General features: G+C 39.5%; 2 protein-coding genes and 1 long non-coding RNA gene across 8 annotated transcripts in view; 1 reads left to right on the top strand and 2 right to left on the bottom strand.

The window, feature by feature from the left end:
- Positions 1-13,676, bottom strand: part of UBA6 (ubiquitin like modifier activating enzyme 6) — an 88,755-nt gene extending 75,079 nt beyond the window's left edge. Inside the window, exons 1-5 of one of the 4 annotated variants that reach the window (XM_061588048.1) lie at positions 13,420-13,676; positions 7,738-7,797; positions 3,850-3,944; positions 3,154-3,182; positions 427-521 (exon numbers count right to left, since the gene is read on the bottom strand). In XM_061588048.1, the coding sequence (XP_061444032.1) occupies positions 427-521; positions 3,154-3,182; positions 3,850-3,944; positions 7,738-7,778 (260 nt within the window). In that variant the 5' untranslated portion in view covers positions 7,779-7,797; positions 13,420-13,676. Of the gene's footprint in view, positions 1-426; positions 522-3,153; positions 3,183-3,849; positions 3,945-7,737; positions 7,798-12,696; positions 12,788-13,369 lie in introns of those variants that run through there. The other 3 variants (XM_061588045.1, XM_061588047.1, XM_061588046.1) reach the window with 3 other exon arrangements.
- LOC133365799 (uncharacterized) lies at positions 13,092-18,660 on the top strand. Its single transcript, XR_009758321.1, has 2 exons — positions 13,092-13,719; positions 18,461-18,660. It is a non-coding gene; the product is annotated as an uncharacterized LOC133365799 (long non-coding RNA).
- Positions 18,661-19,815: 1,155 nt separating this feature from the next.
- LOC133365798 (transmembrane protease serine 11E-like) overlaps positions 19,816-21,534 on the bottom strand; it is a 115,903-nt gene continuing 114,184 nt past the window's right edge. For all 3 annotated transcript variants that reach the window (XM_061588049.1, XM_061588051.1, XM_061588052.1), the window contains one exon: positions 19,816-20,153. In XM_061588049.1, the coding sequence (XP_061444033.1) occupies positions 19,992-20,153 (162 nt within the window). In that variant the 3' untranslated portion in view covers positions 19,816-19,991. The remainder of the gene's footprint in view (positions 20,154-21,534) is intronic.

Below are 21,534 nucleotides of genomic sequence, written 5' to 3'. Positions count from 1 at the left end.
ATTATATGTTGAACTAAAATATCCTATTGTTTTCCTGACCTTCATACTGCTTTCTACTGAAAAAGGGATACACACAAGGCTGCTACAGTAACTCCTTGGCTCCCATACTGAATATACGGTCTGTGTTTTCTCCTTCAGGAGAATACCACAATTCTGTAGGACAATCGCACATATTCTTTTTAAAAAAATGAACAAGAAATGCTTTCCCAGCTTCTCTGCTTAAATGTACAAAAGTTATATCCACTCACTGCTTTAATGCTGTTAATTTTAATACCTCACATACAATAAGCTAACAAGAATCAATCCAATCTTTTTGAAAACAAACTCCAAAAGTGACATTAAATTTCAAAAAATAAAAACAAAATTGGTATACAGCAAGACAAAAAACTTAAAAAGCTTACAGTACTGCTGAAGAACTATACAAACCTGTTTCTCAATTTTAGAACATCATCTTCACGAACAAAAAAGTTTGTTCCTAAATCCCATGTCTTGCACTGCTTGGTATCATGGATGGTGAGAGCCTTTGGAAAGGATTAGGAATACAAAAATTAAAATATATTCTACGTGGCAATTGCATAATGCTATGCATACTACCAGTTTTACGCAAAGTTAAGAAGATGTCTGTCTGCAATAGTTGATCTTTGTTTTTATTGTATTTTTAATGTTTTTTTTAACTTGATGTAAATCACTTTGATGTTTTTAACAAAATAGCGGTATACAAATGTATTTATACATAAATATAAATAAATAATGAATCATGCAAATTTATCAGATTTATTGCTTAGGGCCAAACTAGACATTACATTTGTGTTACACTGAAGGAACTTAAGACTGACACCAAGAACACCAGCCATGTGTCTCACTTCTCCCTTGCCCTATGTAACATCTATTAAAGCTTACCCAGATTCTGATTTCCCTGCTCCTTGCCAAGCAATCATTTGAAGGGAGATGGGAAAACACAAACTATGGTGACATCATAGCATGAGTTCTATTAGAAAGGGAAACTAGATTCACTGCTGCTTGTTGTGGTGGCGGCTTCGCATTTAATATGCTGTCTAATTTTGCCCTGTGATTTTTGAGGGCATTCACATCCGTACTATAAATATATTCCTCCATTCTTACATTTCATTGGAGTAACAATTGTTTGTTAAATTTCTTGCATTTCCACCAAATAGTGTCCAAGGTGGCTAACAAAAAATACAAAATAGCAATCAATACATAAAACAAGTAGGTGTAAAACTGGGGAAAATGCAACCAGTTGAACAAATTGCAACATCTACAGTAACCATACAGAGTCAGCTTATAAGACCAAAGGACTGTCTGCTGGCAGGTCACGAGACAAGGGGCTAGACAGGCATCCCTTGGCAAGGAGTTCTACAAGTTCAAGGAGCTTGGGAGCAGCCACCAAGACAACCTGTTCTATAGTTCCTGACAAACATGCTTCAGATGTTAGCAAGACAGAAATGAGGGCTTCTAGTAGAGATTTAAAAACCTAGGCAGGAACCTAGTCCCAAATCATATACAACTTTATGGGTCATAACCAGCACTTTGAATTGTACCCAGAATGGCAGCAAGTGATGGATGTTGAAACACTGGGGTTGAATGTTCCCTTATAACCAGCCCTAGGTAATAGTTTGCCTGCAGATTCTAAACCAGCTGAGTACTGTTGTACCAAAATAACAATTCTGTTGACCTTTACGTGTGTGCATGCATGTGCTGCACACACAGACAAAACCATCCAGGTTCTGAGATCCATGCCTTGTTTCTTCAACACGGACATATCAAAAAACAGAAGGCACAAGGAATGGCTCTCTTCAATATTCTATCATATGACCCCAGATACCCAATTATCATTTAGAACCATAGAAGTTAGCTTTTACTTTTAAAGTACAACTAGTTATTAACAACTGTATGGGTGATATTCAATGTTAGTCATACCCAGAGTAGACCCACTGAAATCAGTGGACTTTCAACAGGTGTACTTTAAGTATGACTAGCATTGGGTATCACTCTGTTTAAACAAGAGGCTCTTCAGGGGTAAAAGATTATTTTTAAGGTTGTTTTAAATACTGTATTAAGTTTTTGCAGTACTTCTTTCATAGTACATTGTCCCTCATGATTCTTTCTACTCAGATATTTTATTTATCTATTATTTGATTTATATCCCGCCCTTCCTCCCAGCAGGAGCCCAGGGCAGCTAAGTATATTCTAAGTATATTAAGAAAGCCTACATCTCTTGAGTTCATATCTAATAATGAAAACTTATGATTTGCAAAAAGTATATAGTGAAGAACCATGAAAAAAGTCATTCAGCTACTGCAAAGGACACTGGAATGAAGTGAAGAGATTTCAAATACAGAAATTCTAAAAAAGACTTCCAATGCTCAGGTATGCTGGGCAGATATTTAATTCCATAAGAGTCTCAAAAAAGCAGACATTTCCCACTGTCTCCACACAGGACCATTTTCTTCTACTTTGACCCATCCTTTCTCTTCATGTGTCCCAATGTTTATCTATGCCAGATCCAGCTACAGCATTTTTTTTAAAAAAGTGTAATACACTACAAAAATATATGTGCAAGTTCTAAATACTTAAAAAGAAACCACAGGTATCAGGTATGTTTACCTGCCTCCCAGCACTGCTGAAGAATAACATTTTTTAAAACAATATTATAAAGTTCTTTATTAGAGGGCTAGCCACCATCTTACAGAGACAGAACTCCTAAAAATAATCAATGTTTTTCAGTTGTTTTTAAAGCAGAACTATAATAATAGATTTATTGAATCAAATTCCATGGAAAACAAAAACCCAAAATTCCTCTTGGAGAAAAGTCAACAGCCCTATCCTACAACTTGCTGCTCAAGGCTGCAATCCAAAGTACACTTACCTGGGAGTAAGTCCCATTGAATCCAATGGAGCTTACTTCTGAGTAGACCTGTATTGTACTGCACCCCAAGTGCTTTGGGGGGGGTACATAAACAGTTACTCTCACAAAAATGACTTCATCTTGGCACTCCAGTCAAATCTGTTAGCACACCACATTTAGGATAAAGATAATAATGTGTACTGGAAAAATGTTAGTGAAAGGATCATTAGTTATTCATGGAAACATTAAATTTTGTTTTAAAATTATAATAAACTCATTCTCCTTACCTTGATTCCTGCAAGCACTATGTTCTTAGCTGAAAAGATGAACATTATAAATTTTACTTATTTATTAGAAAATTCTGATTGGCAAGAGTTCAATTTGAGTTTCAATTCTAAATAAGAAATTCTGCTTTACGTATAATCTATAATAAAGATATCAGCCATATTAATCTATCCAATTCAAAACAACACGCATTAAGATGTGGCTGCTTTCAAAAGAGGCTGACTCGCTACACGCCATTAGCAGTCTATTAGTCACACCTGGACTATCACCACCTCGTTCATTCTACATTAACTTACCATTTATTCCTATCCTATTATCACTTCTGTTTGTCAATCCAGTTCCAATACTTTCACTGCAACCGCAATTCAGTAACAGAGGCTGATGATCCTACAGAGGCTTCCGCTATCATATGCTTATATATGGTATATTCAGACAGTCCCTTGCAATAAAGATTCCTTAGATAAGGTTCACAGAAGTTTCCTCCCCAGACAATAAAACAGATGGTAGAATACAATTACATTTCTTATGGGCAGTTCTTGTGATACAAACAGCATCTCCATATTTGATATATCTACTTAGCAGAGGATATAAGAAAGACTTACAGCTTAGTACACTATAAATTATACAAATTTTAATATATAAATCTGACCCTTATAAAATATATACCAGAAAAAAATAGTAAGGGTTCCTTAACGTACCTATCTCTACTCCAAGCCCACCCATTCCACTTAGGAACACATGGGACTGAGCCATCTTCTGCATTGCTGTGTCTCCAAGAACATACCTCTGTCGACTATGTACAAGACAAGAAAAAAAGAGTAAACATCCACAAAATAACCATTCAGTGGCATAATCCCATCTACGTATCACCTCATATAAAGATGATCCAAGCAGAAAAAAAATATCTGGCATCAAGAAATCACTATGAGACAGTGACATTTGGATACCACCCATTGTTTGCAAGGTACACAGATTCAACATTAAATAAGAACTGCTACCAAGAACTTTCAATATACTGCAACATACAGTTGTTGTATACTTTAACATACTTTTCAAAATATTTGGCTTTCCTTTAAACTCTTACTAAAGACAGTACTAAGCACAAAGGTTACAATCCTGTGTGCATATTTATTTTATTTTATTCGATTTATATACCGCCCACAGCCCGAAGGCTCTCAGGGCGGTGCACAACATAGGATAAAATACAATAGAATCACAAAAACAGTAAAGCATACATATTAAACAATTAAACAACCTGAAAAACATTAAAAGCTAAAAAGATAGATTAAAATGCCTGGGAGAATAAAAAGGTTTTAACCTGGCGCCGAAAAGATGAAAGAGTAGGCGCCAGGCGCACCTCATCAGGGAGACTGTTCCATAATTCGGGGGCAACCACTGAAAAGGCCCTAGATCTTGTTACGACCCTCCGAGCTTCTCTATGAGTCGGAACTCGGAGGAGGGCCTTAGATGTTGAACGTAGTGAATGGGTAGGTTCATATCGGGAGAGGCGTTCCGCTAGGTATTGTGGTCCCGCGCCGTGTAAGGCTTTATAAGTCAAAACTAGCACTTTGAATTTGGCCCGGAAACAGATAGGTAGCCAGTGCAATCGAGCCAGAACAGGTGTTATATGTGCGGACCGCCTAGTCCTCGTCAACAGTCTAGCAGCTGCGTTTTGCACTAGCTGTAGTTTCCGAACTGTCTTCAAAGGCAGCCCCACATAGAGCGCATTGCAGTAATCCAATCTAGAGGTTACCAGAGCATGCACAACTGAAGCGAGGTCGTCGCTTTCCAGATAGGGACGTAGCTGGGCTACCAACCGAAGGTGGTAGAACGCGTTCCGAGCCACCGAGGCCACCTGCGCCTCGAGAGACAGGAATGGATCGAAAAGAACCCCCAAGCTACGAACCTGTTCCTTCAGGGGGAATGTAACCCCATCTAGAACAGGTTGAACATCCACCATCTGGTCAGAGAAGGCACTCACCAACAGCAACTCGGTCTTGTCAGGATTGAGCCTCAGTTTATTAGCTCTCATCCAGTCCATTATCGCGGCCAGGCAACGGTTCAGCACATTAACAGCTTCACCTGAAGAAGATGAAAAGGAGAAATAGAGTTGCGTGTCATCAGCATATTGGTGACAACGCACTCCAAAGCTCCTGATGACCGCACCCAGTAGCTTCATGTAGATGTTAAAAAGCATAGGGGACAGGACCGATCCCTGCGGGACTCCACAATGGAGAGTCCAGGGTGTCGAACAATGCTCCCCAAGCCCTACCCTCTGGAGACGGTCCACCAAGTAGGAGCGGAGCCACTGCCAAGCAGTACCTCCAACTCCCAACTCCGTGAGTCTCCCCAGAAGGATACCATGGTTGATGGTATCAAAAGCAGCTGAGAGATCAAGGAGAATCAACAGAGTAACACTCCCTCTGTCCCTCTCCCGACATAGGTCATCGTACAGGGCGACCAAGGCTGTTTCAGTGCCAAAACCGGGCCTAAAACCAGATCTAGATAATCGGTTTCATCCAAGAGCACCTGGAGCTGGCTGGCGACCACCCGTTCTAAGACCTTGCCCAGAAATGGAACATTCGCTACCAGTCTATAGTTGTTCAAATTATCTGGGTCCAGGGAAGGTTTCTTCAGAAGTGGTCTCACTACTGCCTCTTTTAAGCAACTAGGGACCACTCCATCTCTCAAGGAGGCATTTATCACTTCCCTGGCCCAGCCGGCTGTTCCAACCCTGCCAGCTTTCACTAGCCAAGAGGGGCAAGGATCCAGTACAGAGGTGGTTGCACGCACCAGTCCAAGCACCTTGTCAACGTCCTCAAGCTGTACCAACTGAAACTCATCCAATAAATAAGGACAAGACCGTGCTCCGGATACCTCATTAGGTTCAACTGCCATAATACTGGAGTCTAAGTCCCGGCGGATGCATGAGATTTTATCTTGGAAGTGCCAAGCGAACTCGTTACAGCGGGTTTCTGTACTAGCGAGGTTGATAATTCCATCAAAATCGTGCTTGGGACCAATTTTTTTTTACAAAATCCATGTCTACTCTCTTTGAGGAACAATCCTGAATCTTCAGATTTTCACTTTTCCCCCCCAACACTTTACAGAAAATTAACTGAAAAGCATTGTCTTCCCTATTTTAAGAATTAATACTACAGAGATTAACAGGGAATCCTAGAGTGTCTCACCTACATGAAAGAGACATTCTAGGACAGCATTTCCCAACATTTGGGTTCCCAAATTTTGTTGGACTACAACTCCCATCAGCCCCAGCCAGCATGGCCAATGGTAAGGAATGATGGCAACTATAGTCCAGCAACATCTGGGGACCCAAAGTTTGAAAAAGGCTGCTCTAGGATTCCCTTTTAATCTCCAGTATTAACCCTCTAAATGCTGTAGAAGGGAGGCGAGGCAAGGTGTGCGAACAGATTCATCGCAAGCTCTCTCTGGAGCATATGGAGAACAACCCAGGATATTTTTCCCCCACCTCCCTTGCACCTTTTTAGCTTCTCCTCTGGTTTTTTTCTGGCTTCAGACTTGGGTGGCCAGTGAGTAAACTTCAGCCAGCTCTCTCACTTTTCCCTTTCTTCCTTTAAAAAAAAAAAGATCTAAAAGGTGGCAGGGGAAGAGAAGCAACAATAGAAGCTGCAGCATGGCCTTGCTGGGCCTCTCTGCAGATTCCTTAGAGGAGAGTGAGGGAAGCTGGATCATCCACCAAGGGGGATCTGCCTCCCCAGCCCAACCAACAGCATCCTCTGCCCTTTTCTGGCACCACAGAGATGGCCAGGGGGATCGGGAGAGCCTGTGCCACCACAGGGTGCCTGGCAAAGCCAGAAGTAAGCTGGGAACAGGAGGGAGAGGAAGGTCTGGGGTCTCTACTCTCCATTCCCTTGGAAGCTCTTCTCATGACACAATGCATACTTCTTGTTCCTAGTTTCTATTAAAGTCCCTTCACATCAAACCAGAGCAAAGCAGAAATTTGTGGAAACAAAGCAACTCAGGATGGAATTGCATTTCAATTTGACGGAATGAGAGTGAATTGGGCCCAGTTAGTGGATTCCAAGCCTAATATGCACTACTTAAGCCCATTAACTTGAATGGCATTCCAGCTGTCTGTGTGGAAAACTGCAGCAAAAGAAATCTACGGCATTGAGCCAAGAAAACTGGAATGTTTTAATTTCCAAAGTGGACCACTGTGTCTGCACATTACTATATATACATAATATCTAAAGAAGAAAACGTTATTTAAGTCAAGGGCAGAAAATAATTAGGGAATTCCTTAAACATAGCTTCAGAGGAGATAATGCAAGGTTCTTTCAACATAGCACAAAAGATTGGCCAAAAAGATTGGCAGCACCTATTTTCCAAACGCTATTGGAATTTGCTGTTCAGTCACCCCAACAAAGGTTATTCAAACTGTATGGAATAGCAAGCTGAGTTAAAATTAAAACACCATTAAAGAGCAAGAGTCATGACAGGTATTACGTGTTCCCCACTAGATCATAATAAGCAAGCCAAATCCACAATTACTACTATTATGAAAGCAAATATACTATGGATCAGTATTTTGTTAAATTACTTACCTGTACAAAGCATCATCAATTTCCATAGAATCTGCCGCCATTATGATGTATTTGCTTGGACTGGAAGAAAAAAGATAGATGTGATCACCTATAGAAGAACAACACACAGTTCACCTTTGTTTTCTCAACTGAGGTAATATATGAAAATATATGAAATACATGATAGAAGTATATAAAACTATGCATGCCATGGAGAAACTGGATAGAGACAAGTTATTCTCCCTCTCTCATAACACTAGAATTCATGGTTATCCAATGAAACTTAATGTTGGAAGATTCAGGACAGACAAAGGAAAGTACATCTTCACACAGTGCATAGTTAAACTGTGGAATTTGCTCCCACAAGAGGAAGGGATGGCCACCAACCTGGATGGATTTAAAAGAGGATTAGAAAAATCCATGGAGGATAAGGCTATCAATGGCTACTAGCCATGATTGCTATGCTCTGCCTCCATAGTCGGAGGGAGGATGCTTCTGAATACCAGTTCCTGGAAACCACAGGAGGGGTAAGTACTTTTGCATTCAAGTGCTGCTTGCAGGCTTTCCTTGGGTATCTGGCTGGCCACTGTGTGAACACAATGCTGGACTTGGTGGGCCACTTGCCTGATCCAGTGGGCTCTTCTTATGAATAGAAATGAATTGCATATGATTATGTGCAGAAATATAAATTAAAATACAATTAAGGAAAAACCAACCATTAGTAAACCCAAGACAATTCACTAATAGCCAAAAAACCTTGCGGTTTAAGAATGTACCTATAGCCCACAGATATTTCTATCAAACTTTAAAAAGCAGGGAAATTGGGCAGCTATAGTGAATGCACCAGGGGAGCAGGAGACCTGACCTCCTCTCTGAGATATTGGATTGCCCTGCAAGTTTGTCAAAATGCAAACACAATTTGGGTTGGTCTTTCACAGTCCAATCCACTTGCTGTGCAGCTTGGAAGAATTTGGTAACATGTGCCTCTGACCCATCGAAGAATTTATAACTGAAAGTGAAATATTATGTCATAAAGCTAATAATATTGGAGAATTGTTTTATGACCTGGTCAACCCTCTGTACAATGCAGTTAATTGATTGGGGGGTATTGCATTGCCAAACACTGCTGAATCTTTATTTGAAAGAAGGGAGTAGTAGGCTAAATCCTAAAAAACGTTTATTCTTGGACACTGCCCTGGTGGGTGATGACAATTATTGTTTTGTTATGATGATTCTATCTCTTGGTTTTAGCAGAATTTGGAGTAAGGACATGCATTTATTACTGTTTCTGTATAAGGTGTATGATCCTGGTCCAGTCCAGCCTAAATTCAGAGAAAGTCTATGCTATTATTTTCATTTATTTTATTTGAAGTCTCATAAGCCAGTATAGATCTTATTACTTTGACCCACAGATATATTTGGGTATCTTTTGATTTGGCTTGCTCCTTGTTCAGAGTTAAGAGCTATCTATGTTTCTGTTTTATTAAACTGGAATGCAGCGGTTTATGCAAAAACACCACAGATATCATAAACCATAGGAGAACCATAGGAGTGCAGGGGGTTATAGAACATGAACTGAGCATTTCATGGTTCAGGTGTGTGATGTCTTCTCCTGTTATCTGGTGAATACTCAACTATATGTAAAATAAACTCAAGGATGAAAATTCATCTCTTAGAAAGTCCTGGTTAGTCGAAACAAAGCAGATCATTTTTAATTAATACACGGTTAAGTTAATGGAGGTCCAGATTAAATTTCAGAATGTTTTATATGATACTCATGCTTTGCTCTTTTATGATTTTTTCCTGATTAGAGGTAGAGGCCTTTACTTTGGGCAATTAAATCAGGAAAAGAAGGGGACATATTTACAATCTCTCCATCAGAAACCTAATGGTATCAAGATTGCCTTTCCTGGTTTGGGCATTATTTATTACTTTGTTTTGATATGTCCACCCAGAGTCTTGATGGAAGGTCTAATTGTTTTGTAATAAGGAGAAAATTATTCAGGGGTATAGCCAAAGAAAACCAATCGCAGTTAGGGTGGAGATTTGAAATAAGAGGGGTCTTTATATTAGGAACACACAAAGAAAGATGACTTACCTTATATTTTTATCCTCCTCTCGCTTCCTTTTTTACAGCCTTTAGCTTACATTTCCTCCTCTCCCCCCCCCATTTCTTCCTTGAAGGCGTGCTGGCTTGGTGTTTTGGGAGATGGAAAGCATATGTGATTTTTGCATTTTTACCTTCAGCCTTTACCCCAAGCCATTCTCTTGGACAAGCTAAGAAGAGACCTGTACTCGTCCCATGACAAGCCTAATAGAGACTATATTTTTCTTTTGTTTTTTTCCATCTATTTGAGATTTTTCCTAATCCTCATGGCTGATTTTTGCTCAGAAATCTCCCTGCTGGAATCAGAAGAACTCACTGTACCAGGTCTGGTAGATATGGAACTTCTTACTGATATTTTCCCAATTTAAAGTAATTTATTTACTCATTTAGCCAGTGTGGTGTAGTGGTTAACGTGCTGGACTACGACCTGGGAGACCAGGGTTTGAATCCCCACACAGCCATGAAGCTCACTGGGTGACCCTGGGCCAGTCACTGCCTCTCAGCCTCAGAGGAAGGCAATGATAAACCACCTCTGAATACCGCTTACCATGAAAACCCTATTCATAGGGTCACCATAAGTTGGAATCGACTTGAAGGCAGTCCATTTCCTTTTCATTTACTCATTATTCCCCAAAGTACTTAGGTCTGTCTCAATAGGCTACATCTTATTTACTCCCACTAAAATCTTAAATAACCTTTCCTCTAATGTTTTAGTATACTGGATCTATAATATAGTGAAACATTCTTACTGCTTTTGCTCTTAAATTAGCTAGACTGGAAAAAGAGTATTACAATAATTGCCTTCTTATATTTCATCTTTATGATTTCTTGTTATTTAGTACTTGTAGTGGTCCCACTGTAATTGGTTCATCTGTCATACTGTTATCATTTTTATAATGTACTGTTTATTATGTATTATGCTTTCAGTGTTTCAAATGAACATTTACAGTCTTTTTAGTGTGGTCCTGGCTCTTACTTCTGAGTAGACATGGTTATGATTGCACTGTAAGTTAGCTGAACTTGCAGCCCATTGAAATCAACATGAAAAGTAATAACTAACATTTCAACGACTGCAATGGGAACAAAATGAAACTAACCTAGTCTGGATTAAACCCAGTAATTTCCAGAATATATGCAAATATTTCTAGATCTGCCCATTAGATTGACAGTTATTATATGCAAGAAAAGCCCTATTGGCTCAAACCAAATGTCCATGAAGTCCAGCATCCCGTCCTCCATAGTAATCAACCAGAGACCTCTCAGAAGTCCACAAGCAGGGCAAAAAGACAACAGTCTTATCTCACTGTTGCTCCCTACCAGCTGGCCTATTTTCCTGTTTATCTGGAATGCGACAGAACACCCCAACTTTTGGAAGCATCCATTTGGTTGCTCCTCATTCTAGAGAATCTGCATAGCCATTGAAAGACTCCATGTATTTGTTCAATCCCCAATTATTAGTAAAACATTCCAGGAAGCCATGATGCTGATGATTCCTGAAACATTGGCCTGCTGCTTACTTAGCACAACTGTAAAGTTGCCTTGGCAGGATTTATATCTTGACAGGCAGGATATAAATAATATTTATTTATTTATTAAATTTATATCATGCCATTCTAGAAGGAGCCCAGGTCAGCAAACAAAAACACTAAAAACACTATAAAACATATTTAAAAAAGGACTTTAAAACATATTAAAACAAAACATCCTTTTTAAAGAAAAAAAAAGCTTTGAACAAATCTAACAAAGTAATTCCAACACAGACTGGGATAAGGTCTCTACTTAAAAGGCTTGTTGAAAGAGGAAGGTCTTCAGCAGGCACCAAAAAGATAACAGAGAAGGTGCCTGTCTGATATTTAAGGGAAGGGAATTCCAAAGGGTAAGAGCCACTACACTAAACGTCCGCTTCCTATGTTGTGCATGAACGGAACTCCTAACCAGATGGTATCTGCAGGAGGCCCTCACCTGCAGAGCACAGTGATCAATTGGTTATATAAAGGGTAAGATGTTCTTTCAGATATCCTGGTCCCAAGCTGCATAGGGTTTTGCACACCAAAACCAGAACCTTGAACTTGGCCTGGTAGCAATAATAATAAATGCATAGCTGTAGGCTGCCCTTGATATTCAAGTATAAAAGCCAAAGAAATATTTTTCGTATTTATAAAAATATTTATCAAAACCTTACCTAACACTGTAAACACTATAATATTTTAGTTGATTACTGTGAAGCAATTAAAGTAACTAATTTATTGTTGCAATTAGCATACACATCAAATCTGAAGATAAAATTGTATATTTAATTGTTCTAATCAAAGGTCATGCTTTAAAAATACTTGACTATTATGACCTGGGAGACCAGGGTTCGAATCCCCACACAGTCATGGAGCTCACTGGGTGACGTTGGACCAGTCACTGCCTCTCAGCCTCAGAGGAAAGCAATGATAAAACCACCTCTGAATACCGCTTACCATGAAAACCCTAAGTTTTCCTAAGTCGGAATCGACTTGAAGGCAGTCCATTTCCATTATTTGACCAGTCAACTGACCAAACCTTTTTTAACCAACCAAAAGCCCAACCCTCTTCTGTCTTCAGAGGCATACTCAATGCAACAGAATGATAGCCACTGCTTTTCTTTTCAGCCTGGGGGCAAAGCAGAGAGCAAGAGCAGTAGCAAGTCAGAAAGATGTTACCCCTTAAGGGCATTTCATAATGACACCCCCAGATCTGGAAATCCTTCCCCAAACTGTTGATAGTTATGGCACCATGCACGTCATAGCCTAGCTCCTCAATTTTTGTTTGAGTCACTGTTCTGGGTAATATGCCCAACAAAAATGCAAGCCTGGAGGAGCAACTCAGGCACAGATACAGCAGCTTACCTGCCTTCAAATTTTAGAGGCACACTTAACGGCACTGCTGTCGCAAGGCACACAGTCGGGAAATCTCTACTGCCCTAGCTCTTTGATACGTGAGGAGCGAGTATCAATAACCGAGTGGCGCACACGGCACAGTTACAATTATTCTTACTTCATATCTTCCAAAACAACAAAGAGACCTGTGGCTCCTTACAGACTAACACAATGACTATGGGAGCTGAAACCTGGCACTGAAAATAGAGGGTATTTTTAGAAGAGTTGGCGCTGATCCATGGGAAAGACATCACAAACCCTGCTGCTCTCGCCCTCCTCATACATTGAGCAAAAATGCCATGTGCGATGTAGCACTGTCATCCTTGCTTTTCTCTCCCTTCCTTCCTGTCCAAGTGTAAACTGCAAGCTCCGCGGGTGCAGGGGCCATTCAGGCCTGAAGGCACTCTCCCCCCCCGACTCCTCAACAATACCTCCCTGTCATTTCCTCCTCACACACATTGGACTTTCCCCTCTCCTCTGCAAGGAGGGGCGACGTGAAGGCGGTAGGCAGGTTCCCGCGGAAACTACCTCCGGCTGGCCTCTATCAAAGAAGGCCCCGCCAGGCAGGCGAGCCCTGCCGGCTTGCCTCACTAGAGGCTCGTATCGCAAAAGCTGCCCTCCTATTTTTTCCTCCCTGCCTCACCGGCTGCGGCCGCCTCCAGTGTCCGCCACGCGCTGCCTCTTCGTCCTCACCGTGTCTGCTCCGGTCCGCTCCGTAGGCCAAGCAGGGAGGCGGGCGGGAGCTGAGAGCAGGCGCTCCTCGGAATGGAAAAGGAGGAACAAGCACCAGCGAGGAGCCGGCAAGGGAGGAAGCGGGGAGAGAAACCACTAGTCAACCAGCCGGTCCCGCCTCGTACTCCCTTCCCGGATGGAGGAAGGCCGAGCCCGTGACTCAGGCAGGCCAATCCCGAAGCCAAGATGAGGAGAGCCGACTCTCCTCTGACAGGCGCCCTCAGAAGACAGCCTCCTCGTCACTGCACGCGTTCCCAGCAGGTACGGATATTGTTACTCAATAGTTTCTGTTATTTCCCAGCCGACGGAGTGTTTTATAGTAATAATAATAACAGGAGTATAATCATTTTTATAGGACTCCATAGTGTTCAAGGCGTTTCTCATTCTCGTAGTCGTGCTTTCAACGCTTCTAGAAATAGCACAAGTTAGAAGCGTTGATAATTATGTTTTGTTTTCTCCACCACCACTTCAGTGAAGTAATTTAAGGAAAACATTGTGCATACACCTTTTTCTTTTTCCTTATTTAACTCATTAAAAAAAAATGCAACAACAAAGCATTGTTTCTTCCTTGTTACCACTGGGAAAAGTATCTCTTGCTTTACTGAAAGTCTTGCATATTTTTCTTTCGAGGATTGGATAATAAAAGAAAGAGAATATGCAGAAGTCCTCAAAAAAGTTGAAAGCTTGTTTGGTAACAAGAAACCTTCACAATGCCAGCAGTTGCCTGACCAAGGTCTAGTTACCGGCTGAGGACAAATGAGGCCACCACGTGGATCTGGTCAGTGCCCAGATGGATGACCACCTGGAAACCACTTGTACACCACTTTGTGTGGAAGAAAGGTGGCATATAAATGTAAACAAATTTATTTATTTATTTATTTATTATTAAACTTGTATACCACCCCATAGCCAAAGCTCTCTGGGCGGTTTACAATAACTAAAAACAAATACAATTTAAAATACATCTTTTAAAAACAATTTAAAACACAATTTAAAAATTTAAAACAATATAGAATGTATGCCTGTATATTTAATGCAGAGGATCAGACAGTATTCTATCATGATACAGCCTCAACATTCTAATCATTCTAAATCACATGGCACAGAGAATCTATGCGGTGAACACTATACATTGAATATTTTTTTAAAAAAACATCTGTTAAGAAATGGCTGTGATACAGTAGTTTAAAGATTTCCCATTGATATGCACATTTCTCAATTTTTATGGCCCCTTAGCATATCTTCCCGTTTTCATTTTGCCACATGCAAAGGGAAGAATGCCCCCCAAAAGACAAGGAAATTTTAGAGGTCTTGACCTTCCTTGTTTGGTGAAAATGAGGTGTTTAAGGCTGCAATCCAATACATGTCTACTCAGAAGTAAGGTCCAGTGGGACTTACTCCCAGGTAAGTATGTATTGTATTGCAGCCTTAGTCAGTCATTTAGTAAGAGCAAGTCATATTGCAATGCATGCTTCATGTTAGGTTTGACTCTTCCTGGATGGCTTCTCTTCTGTAAAGAAAGATGGCTCCTGCAAGACTGAAGAGTCTTGAAATTGATGAAACCAGGAAATCTGGGAAAGAGAGGGTTAGTGTTCATGTACGTACCTGACTGATTGTATAATGTGCTTGTGTGTACATGGGAGTTGGAAGCAGATTGAGACTGAAAGACTAAGGCTGCAATCCAGTACATGTCTACTCAAAAGCAAGCTCCATTGGATTCAGTGGAACTGAGCTATTTTCAGTGAATGTGTATTGGATTGCAGCCTAAGGGAGGTGTAGGTACAAAGAGGTTTATGTTTTAAATGAACAAAATATGTGACACTATAACTTGCATGCCATGTAAGTAATACAGGACAGAATGAATTTACTGCTCACATGGCATGCACATTAAGATTAAGGCCTTAATTTACCATATCCATGTTTTCTGGTGCATGAGTGGAAGTTTAAACATCAATTTATTTATTAAAGATTTTTTAAATTATGTGTAATATCTAAAATTTATTCCATGGCAAATTCCTACTTTTATTATTCTCCATGGCAAGTTCCTACTTTTGATTGTAATCTGTAATCTCTTGATTTAAACTGCCCTTCATATTGTATTTAAATTCTTGTAACCCACCATTATTATTATTATTATTATTATTAATTATTCTATCCTGCCCTTCCTCCTGGAAGGAGCCCGGGGCAGGTAACAATGAACAACAACAACACTATGTTGCCCCCATATGTCTAATGCCCAGGGAAGCATAAGATCAGGTTTGCATGTGTGAAACACCCTTAGGTGGACAAGGTACTAGCGATATTTAGTAGATAAACAATATGAAAATGATTTTTTGTGAATATCAATGCAAAATTAACATCATTCACCAAAAACACAGGGAATTTTAAAATATATATTTAATAGTACTTGAAACAAGTTCTAATGTTTACATTTCTTATTCACCAGATGTAGTTTAATGATAACATAAGCTGTGTATAAGTTAATACTGAAACCCAGTTCAGTCAAAAACAGGCTGAAAAATACATTAGCAATTTATCAATAACTCCATTGGGATGACTAGCAGGTTAGATAGGTACTGAACATAACACAGCAGATCCAGGAACAGGATCTTGAAATCTAGCTTGAAACCAAACAATGGAGCCTAACCAAATCAGGCTATATTTGTTTTTCATTAGTAAATTTGGAAATAATGTAGACTCAAATGTATTTAGTTGCTATTTTAGCTTAACATTATAGCACTTGTCATTTTAACTGAATGAATCCCAATTTCAAAGATTCAGGCTGTCAAGAAGAGTGGTATGGGATTGCACATGTCTTCCCTCCTCTCCTTTCATTCAAATTCTCTCTCTCTGACACACACACACCCACACACACTCATGCTTGTTTGTCAATACTTACAAATATCACAACCTAGATTAAAATGAACCTTTGTATTCTAAACTCACTTTGAAAGCACATTTTTAAATATGGTGGGAGAGCACATTTGATCACATGATCTACTACTGCTTCGTACATCTGTACAATGTTTTAATCTAAACTTTAGATTCAAAAGAGTAGGCTACTATGTATTGGTAGATCCTCTTACAAGAGGGCTGGGAAACACTGCTCTAATTAATCTTAGCAACAAGTATCAAACTGATTAATCTGCTAATTGCAATACCATGTGCTTGGTTTTCACCTTTTTTGCTACAGCTGCTGAAACAGTATGTATTTCAGGAATAAAGTGCTTCCTCAAACTTTCTGGTTGATTCCTTAGTGTGCTATACAGTATACCAGTGATCTTTCTAGGAGACAAGTCAATTGCTCCCTACTTTTGGTCATTATCAGAGGTGTGGGCTATAAATGTTCTCAAATGCTGGTCACAGAATTGAATCCAAAACACAGTGACAGCTTTGGAAGGATGTCCCACTTATAAGAAATCTGCCTCAATCTTCTATAGATGAATAATGGCAATCCATGATGAGTTTAGGCAAATATCTTACACAAATGGAAAAGAGCCCTTTTCCCACTCTGAAATAGCATTTCTTAATTTGCTAGGATACAAAATATAAACAAGTTGAAAAATCAGGATAGAAATACCAGAGTTTAAAAAGTGAAAAACACTGCATTAAAACATGTATATTTGGCTATACCTAGAATCCTCAAATGTCTAAAGATTTTTTCAAATGTTACCACGGACAAAATGTGAAATATATTTGAAAATGATAGTTCTTCCAAGTATGGTAAGAAAGTAAAACTTTTGCATCTACAACCCATCAAGTGTTACCATGTGTATCTGAAGCAGAGTATGTGGTACTGAATGAAAGGGAAGCCACAACACAATAAAGAGATGGCTTTGTAGAGGCCTTCAGCAGTTAGTATTGCAGCTGTAGGTTTAGTAAGATTCTCCATACAAATTCTCTGAAACCCCACCTTCTGCCTATGAAGGTGACTTCTTCAAGATGAAAGGAGGGATCTCTTCACCTGTAGTAGCAAACATGGACTTTAAAGATGGAAGCTATATAATGCTTAACAGGACTTTTCCCCCCCATGCCACACCAGTAAAAGAGTATGCTGTGCTTGTATCCTTGTATACACAAATCCACAATCTGACATGGAAGTCTGTCATTGTACTTCTTGTGGTTTCATATTTTTGTTGTAAGCAGAGAAGTCAAAAACTACCAATGTATTTCAAGATGTATAAGAAAAGGGTTTAATGATTGATTTAGTGAGAGATATGTAGAAAAATGACCAAACAGACGTTATATGGTGAGAGGTTATTTTCTTCCATTTAATCTTAAAAAATAAAGAAGATCCTTTTTTCCATTTTCAGTGTACTTATACTGAATTATTAGCACCAATATCAGATAGTTCTTCTGTTTTTCAAATATAGTGCACTGAGAAACAAGAATGAGCTTATAAAATGAAATTCAATGATAGATTAAATTCCAAAATTCATATTAAAGCAGTACTTCTATTAAGCCAACCAAAATGTCACAGAAGAGTGTGCAAGCTTTTGCCTTCTCAAGAACTCTTTCAGGCTAGTTGAAGAACAAAGGATGGGGGGAGAAGGGAAAATGTCTGGTGTTGTAGCCATCTACAGCTGGTAAGAATCTTAAGATGGAGTGCTGGATAGCAGACATTCACATGAGAGGTGCTATGCATGTTTCAGGTTGCACCAAGGCCTCCCAAAAACAAGAAATGTACAGTGGCTTATTACCCATCTCTGGAAATATAAAAGCCAGCTGTTACCCCTGAAATAATTCAGATATTACTGAAAATGTTCAGTAGTCTAAAGAAGAGAAAATGAATTCTTTATCCTCACCAGCTTAGGTGAAGGCAATAATATTCATAGCTCAAGGTATTATCATTTGCATTACTCAAGGGAGTTACTTTTTTTGTCTTGCATAATCTTTGGATGCTTTTTGGATGATGGCAAATGTAAACTTTGTAGGAGTAGGAGAGAGCTTCCAAAACATATTTAGTCCTTTCACTCTAAATGTACCCTTTTTTTTCCTCTAGGGTTGAGCTCTGAAAATGCAAGTCTTGCAAGTTTATAGCAGCTGGTAACTGGCAGGCATCCACGGTGCTAGCAAGAAACCTCCCTGCCTCCTGTTCTTCAAACATTTTCACTTAAACCATTTTTGGATGTTTTTTTTAATCAATAAGGACAAATTAACGTACATGCAGCAAGTAGAAAAATAAAGGTGGACAAAACTGAAGCCTCAAGTGGCATTTGATGTGGTAGCATCTTTAATTTCAGTTGCAAAGCCAGAAGGAAGCTCGGCTTGCAACTTTTATAGCTTGGCTGTGAGTCCTCTCATTAAATTACACTCATCCTCACACTAAGGGTTCTTCCAGTCTGATGCTGTTTTTAGATGGGATTCAACCACATTCCAGCAAACTCAAATTGTGCAATTAAAATTGATTTGGAGGTCTTACACAATAAACCTGCTTCCCCCTCTCCCCCCCATAGACTTTTTGTGACAAGGAAAGTGACAGGAAAATACACTGGAAAGTGTGCTGTAGCATTTGCTTGACATAATGTGATCTAACCTCCCTGCAAACAAGTCAGACTGAATGTTCAATAAATAGCCAATGCCCTCTAACCTCCCCATAATATTTGTGCAAACAGATAAATGAATGCTCAATAACCAGGTTGCCTGGAAGTGACCTTAGATTCTTTTTTCATGTTGTTCTTATGCGTCTACACTGATGCTTACAGCTCCTTCAGAAGAACTAAATCATCAGCATGAAATGCTGAAGAAGGTAAGCAGGAGCTGACAGAAACAGAGTACAGTATGTGGAAAACTTTATGGAGTTAAAGAAAAGCTTGGCACCTACATACATCAATGGGCTTAGTGTGTCAGCAAAACATAAAGAGGAATTCTAAAAAAAATGTGTCGTTTGCCTTCATTGCTGATTGGAAGTATCCAGAACTCTTACCATAACATTCCTATAAAATAATGCAGCCACAATAGGAAAAGGTTTTGCTAACATGTTTCTGGATGTAAGGCAAATAGGAATCTATCAATGATGTTGCATGATAAAATCAAAGGTAATAATAGCCTTGTCTGGCTTGCAGTGAGACACTGCTGCTTTTCACTCCCAGGAACTCTTTGCTCCATCTCTAGAGAGAATGTTCCATATTGTATAGTCCTCTTCAGCTTTTCTGTGAGTTCTGTTGTAGCTGCTTGGCGACTGAAGAAGAAGATGAGGCCTTCCTTATCTGAACTCAGAATGTCCTTCACTAAGACACAGTCTCCATGATGGCAATGGGAAGGGGAGAATAGAGAACAGCTAGGAAGTGAAGGGAATAATTCAAGCTATGCAAAGGCAGAGTTACCCTGATTTCGTGGGAAAAGAATGTCTTACTATGGCAAAATAAATACTTTTTAATGGTCTGCATCCATTACTTAACATGCCAGACCAATGCCAGCAATTTTGGAAATAAGGCAGATACACTCACACATTCACTGTACTTTTGTGCAAGTTACAAACAAGTATGACCTGCATACCACCTATATAGTTTTAAACACATTCAACTTTTGCATCAAAGTCCAGTATGTTTAGTAATCCAATCCCGAAAGTAAATCACTCGTGTGTAAACTCCAGGCTTATTTGGCTTTGCACACTCATCCCCCCAGCTCACTATGCCAACAAGATACCACATGTTTCTTGAATCAGGTGTAACCAGTGGACCACCAGAGTCACCCTAGAAGGGAAAAAATAGTTTTAAGTAGGAATAAAATATTCTTTTAATAGTAGCAGCAGATTATTTAAAGGAACAGCATCAAACTAAAATACATTTGTCAGTGTTAAAAGTAGCTTCAGGCATTGTCATCCTCCTTACCCATGTTTATGCGTTTTGCAAAAACAAAAAGATATCCCAAAAACTAGAGGCAACAGGATAACTATTTGAAGATTTTGCAACAGTTTGATCAAAGAGCCATGCATTTGCCAGGAAATGCACTGGGTTCCAGGAATCAAATTATTGTTTGTGAATTGCCTACTACACCATAACTAGGCACATAAAAGAAGGCAGTGCATACAGTTCTTAAAATTGAATCTCTGTATCTAGAATTTGGAACTGCAATTCATAACACTGGATTAGAAAAACCATAGGCAGTGCAGAATACATTTTGGTGAGTGGACTGAATGTTTGTGTGCCCACCATCCTCCACAGTATAAGAAGGGCAAAGTCTGGATTCAGGCCCCTTTCTTCTCCAAAACAGGGCAACTGGTGTGATCATTTTGACAGTGCCAGCCATCTGTTGGGTGCTAGGTGCATGCAAAGATGCATCTCTAGTGTTCAGGCAACTCACTCATGTGTGTATCTCTGGATCAAAGCCAGTGAGAAAAAATGTAGACTTATTAATAGGATATATTTGTACATTTTTAAACAAGAACCTTTAGTCACATAATGGTTACTTATTCTAAGTGTGGGCCCTTGAGGTGAAATAAGAGTAAGGAGGTTCCATATGGCTATGTTTATAAGGGCAATTACTTAAGACTGGATTTGCAATTTAACTGGTATTCTGCAGGTTTCAATAGGACGCTTCTAAATTAGAATTAGATCAATACTGTATTAAAAGAAATGGCTTGAAAAATAAGTTATGTATCATGCCTATTAGTGGTGGGGAGTTTGCCCACATAGCTTAGCATGTCTTAAAAGATTTCTGTTCTGCCATATACTCACTGATGTGTGGAGAGAAATAAAACAGAAATGGCAAAAGCAGGAAAAAACAAAGGAGAAGAATAAAAACAAACAAAAAATGCAGGGGAGAGGCCTGATGCGAGTCCCAAATGCTCCTGCTGCTAAGGCAGACAGAAAGAAAATAAGTGGGAAGGTGCTGGCCTTACCCTTTTGAGCATGGGCTCTGCTCTTGGGGTAGGTCTTGATGCAAACAATGTATGTTTAGGCTCCAGATTTTAAACATTGCTGTGCACAGATGCAGAATCCATATGGAGGATTTCACAGAGAGCATAAAAAAGCATGCTTGGGGTGGTATTCATCTAAGTCCTACTCAGAGTAATCCCACTGAAATCAATGAAGCTAAGTTAGTTGTATTGATTAACTTTTGTAGGTTTACTCT

Source organism: Rhineura floridana, chromosome 11 (genome assembly GCF_030035675.1).
Source record: "Rhineura floridana isolate rRhiFlo1 chromosome 11, rRhiFlo1.hap2, whole genome shotgun sequence".
Taxonomy (NCBI): Eukaryota; Metazoa; Chordata; class Lepidosauria; order Squamata; family Rhineuridae; genus Rhineura; species Rhineura floridana.
Note: the sequence above shows the minus strand (reverse complement) of the source record. Positions and strands in the feature narration are given on the sequence as shown.